The following is a 4,633-nucleotide window of genomic DNA, read 5'->3' on the forward strand; positions in this document are numbered from 1 at the left end:
TTTCCTCACTGTCAAATCTGTGACAGCTCAAGGAACTTCCCTTTAAGATAACCTACCCTCTATTCAAATTCAGGCAGTTGGAGTAAGGTAGGAGATTCATCCAAGTCTTGTTTTCTTCTCTTCTGTCAAATGCAACTCAACAGGCTCTTCTAAGCAGACTGATTTCTTTCAAAACCTGCCGTGTGCCATTCAGCCCCGTGAAGGAGGTTCACTGCCTTGTTGCCATGGTACCCTTTCTCTAAAGAGGAAGAGAATAGTTAATTATGCAATTTAAGAAACTAAGGAGAACGACAGAAAGAGAAACAATAGAAAGGAAGATTCTGGGTTGGTGATAGAACTGCTGGCTGCACCAAACTACACTCTGTTTACAGGTGAAATATTTTCCCAGCATATGGTGTATATGGCCAGGGCCCCTCTGGCAGCATGGATTTCAAGATCTGCCCTTTCCTAGGCAGTGTGCCTCTGCCACCCAGGAAATCAATTCTGTAGTCAGTTACTGCTGTTATCTTCCCTGGTTAATGCTCCAGAGAGCCTCAGACATTTTTGCTTGGCAGAAATTCTCTCTGAATGGACCTGGGACAGCAATAATACATCACAGACCCATGACAAGCTCATGCTGCCTGTGGCTAGCATTTCATTGTTCCTCAGGCCTACTAACCCCCTGCTTGCTTTACCCAGGACCTCAGAAATCTAGTTCATGGTGCACAAGGCAGGACCAAAGAGGTGGCAAGCATCAAAACCGGCAAGATCCCAGCCCCTTTCGAAGGACTGGCATTTTCCATTTGCCAGTAGCACTGTCAGGCTAGCTACAGCTTGCGTGGAACAAAGCACCGCAACAGATCTTTGCCAATAATGGCTCAAGACTACAGTGCTCCATGCTGTGCGAACAGGGAGAGTAGAGTGCCTCTCGCACGGCACCCTGAGCTCTGCAAGCTGGGGGAAGGGGAAGACTGAGCCATGCCTTGTTCTCAAATGTGTGCAGTGAGAGAAGGATGGAAGGAAGATGACGTGAGCCCCTGCAGTTGTTTACTACAGATGACTGGAAGGAGATCTGTTTCGGTACAGACCTCAAGCTCCCCTTCCACCTAACAAGGGCAATAATAGCACCAAGGGCTAGACAAGAGCCACATACAGTGGTTAAGAGGAAGCAGCAGTTGAGAGGCAATAATAATCCAAAATACTTCTGGGAACACAGCAGGAAGAGCTGTCAAAAGATCAACATTTTAATCAACAAACTTTGTACACAGGAGGCTCCTCACTAAGGGAGTACACGTACTCCTGCTTTTACCACCACCTTCTACCACCTGGGCTTTTAAGGCCCAGGATGGTTTCTCTTCTTCAAACTTCCCTCAAAGCATTTCCAGGGAGTGCGGCTTTCCAAAATTTGTCACAGGAGCAACATTCAACCCAGTCCTTGATGCATGAACTCATGTTGAATGCTGTGTGTCTCTTCCACTCTCCTCTCACATTCGCCTAGCTTTCCGTGGGCGGCAGCCATTGTGTGGAACTGGGGTGTTGTCAGTGATGGAGATGACCTCCAAACCTCCCATAGTCAAACCCTTGATGGCAGCCTGGAAGAACAAGACAGCAGACAACACACTGTTAATACACTGAAGAGCAGAAAAGGGAAGAAGGTCAGGGGAAAATAATTTGGTCTCCTGTCCAAAAATCAACTTGTTCCAATGGTTCTGCTTTGTAATTATCTTAAAAATAAGTAACTTGTATCAGAAGACACAGTTTAAACCTATCTGCTCCAGTCCTTTCATCAGAGTTTCCATCAAGTTTCCTGCTTTAGTTGGAAGAAGTCCCAAATACAGCTTTTATTCTGCCTCCAAAGTGAAATTACTCTAGAATTCTAATGATTCAAAGATTTCACTACTAGGCACTTGAGTCACTAATTCTTTACATCACCATCACAAAAAACAAGTTAATAGGTGTAGTCATGAGACTAGCCTGAATTTAAAAAACCTGGATAATGCCTGAGAAAGAAAAATATGAAAAGAAATTCTGACACCTACTTTGCGTCCTGGTCCCAGTCCTTTCACCATGACTCGTACATGTAATACACCCTTCCCACGTGCTTTCTGCAAAAAGAACAACTGGTTAGTGTTCTCTTTGATATTACTAATGCTGTTCTGGGTCTCCTGGAATCTTTCATTCCCTTCTGATGCGCTATCATAGTATTCTTTAAGTAAAAATAAAGAGTAGGTAGTAATGGATACAGACGAGAAATAGGGGGATTATTGCACAAAGACACTAGGAAAAAAGGAGGCCTGGATACAGCCATGGCAGTTTTAGGAGAACTTCTGTGCTAGGCTGTCAACTCTGCATACAGAGAAAGCTTTAAGATCAAACTATCTGTGACCTAAAGCCAGGGCAGCAAATGACATATCCGCAGATACGTGACTGAACTGGCAAGGGACTAACAAGGACTAACTCAAAGCTGTTTTCCCTTCTCTAATGCAGCGACTTCTCTCCTGTGATCAGTGCACTCCTTCTAGAGGGTAAATGAGAAAAGCAGGCAAGCTTCATATTTGCTGTGCAGGAGTCCATACCTTCAGTGCAAAAATTCTAGGGGCCTGCAAATTGAAAATTAAAAACACCTGCTGTAAAGCATAGCCCTGCTGCCACCAAGTGGATGGAGCTCCTCTGGGCCTCCCGCCTTCCATGTTCTGGTGTACTAACAAATTTAACAGTGACAGAATAAATCTGTCCAAGCGCAGCCATGCAGCTATTATAAGGCTCCGATAAGCACAGATTAATAGTGAGGATGTTCTTATATTCCTCTGAGTTAACCACCATAAGCTGTTGGCCAGCAGTGGCACCAAAGACCTCTGACAAGAAAGCCTGGAGCGAGTTCCACCTAATTTAAGATGAGGATTTTCGGTTTAACTTTGCCTTATTCTGCTGTAATGAGGACCATGATACAGCCAGCCTCATCTTCTCCTGCCACCTGGACACCCACATGTTTTTTTAGAAACAATTACAGTGAACTGTATGCAGCTGGAAACTACATGCAAGGACATCACCTTCTCTGACTGGAACTGCTGGCAGCAGCTCAGTTCTCCTGTGGCAAAGAACTAATACAAAACATTCAGCCAGTAATTACAGCTGCTTCTCAGTCCCCTACAGTGCAAAAATTGAACTGCTGCTGATTCAGGGGTTACGTTTCCAAAATGGCTGAGAGATGTTCAGTTAGAAAAAAGAAGCTACGCAAACTGGAGATAGAAAAGGATAGGCTCCAAGATACGTTTCCCAGTCACAACCTGCACAGCTAAGTTCACCCTCTGGGCATGTTTCAAACACAGTTTGTCTGTGTGAAGATGTGCAGCATGCCAGGCAGCTAGGGAAACTGTCAGCAAACAGCAGCGTGCTGCTTGAACACTAAGGAACAGAGCTCTGGACTGCTGCCTGTGAATGAGGCATGTACCCAGGTAGTGGGGGAAGTCAGTCAGTCCTCCCCTCTGTGAGGGTAAGAATCATCAACGCAGACTCACCACTGCTGCTGCCATGGCTGCGGTCTGTGCCGCAATGGCAGTTCCCTTCTTGGCATTCTGGAAGCCTTCTGTGCCACAGGATGTACGGGCAAATGGTCTGTTGTCAAAGCTGACTACCTGGATGTGGGTACTACAGAAAGAGAGAGGCAAACGAAAGGAGGAAGCTAGAACAAAGCTTTATTCTCTAGTTTCTTCTCGCTCAGCTTACTGGCCACAGGACTCCCATCTCCCTTCTCCAAGCCACCTTAACTGAGCACTCTCTTCTGAGGTATCCCACTTACATGAACTAGCTGCAGAAACCTCCCAGCAGTGATGTTCTAGATCACCCTAGATCATCTAAGCAAGGTGGCAAAACCTTTCTGGATAAAGTATACTTTATTCAGGTATTCCTCAGCTATCGCTTAGCCTTTTCAGATCCATGTCTCACTGTAAGCATTTTAACTCTTCTGTTTATTAAAAAAACACACAGAACATTTCTAGAACTTGAAAGAGCTTTAAGAAACATTAAAATATCACACTAGCGATCGCTAATGAAACACAAAAATCTCTCATGGAGAAAGTAACAATTTTTTAACAGCTGTACAGCAATAGTGCTAGAGTGGAGGGCTGGAAGTAACCTGCCATTAAAGCTGTCAGCATCTAGTTATTCATACCAGAATGTAGTCAAAACATGTAATAGCAATCTTACTGCTGTTAAAGACACTATAAGGACAGTTATGCTTCCTGAACAGCACTGAGGTTTGAATTCAGTATTATTATCTTCCCAGTCATCAAACACCACTCCCCTGGCTTTTTTCCTTTGATCAAAACAATGACTGGCCAAAACCTGGGTATGTTACAAGCTTTTATTTTACATAAGAGCAGGAGCGGAACAGCTCATTTGCTTACTTGTTGTACGTAGCTTTGATGTGAGCTATTGGAATCTCTTCATAGATCTTTCCATCCCACCTCATGGAGTTCCTCTGCAGGATTAAAGGGCTGAGGAGCAAAACAAGAGTTATCAGGCACTCACTCTTTAAATTTTGCGAAGTTTTATTTCATACTGGGAAAGAAAGAAGGAAACAAATCTCCAAAAGACACAAGCTGCGTTTGTGATTGAGTCAAGTCACTTCCTTTCCTTCCTCGCTGAAAAACCA

At 44.4% G+C, this 4,633-nt stretch overlaps 1 protein-coding gene across 1 annotated transcript; it reads right to left on the minus strand.

Moving 5' to 3' along the window:
* Nucleotides 1-1,200: 1,200 nt before the first annotated feature.
* Nucleotides 1,201-4,475, minus strand: MRPS11 (mitochondrial ribosomal protein S11; the record flags this gene model as incomplete). Its single annotated transcript, XM_010297430.1, has 4 exons — nt 1,201-1,571; nt 2,019-2,084; nt 3,498-3,627; nt 4,386-4,475. Coding segments are annotated over 4 exons (394 nt in total), but the record flags the coding sequence as incomplete, so codon positions are not given.
* Between the last annotated feature and the right edge of the window lie 158 nt (nt 4,476-4,633).

Source organism: Phaethon lepturus, unplaced genomic scaffold, assembly GCF_000687285.1.
Source record: "Phaethon lepturus isolate BGI_N335 unplaced genomic scaffold, ASM68728v1 scaffold41301, whole genome shotgun sequence".
Classification (NCBI taxonomy): Eukaryota; Metazoa; Chordata; class Aves; order Phaethontiformes; family Phaethontidae; genus Phaethon; species Phaethon lepturus.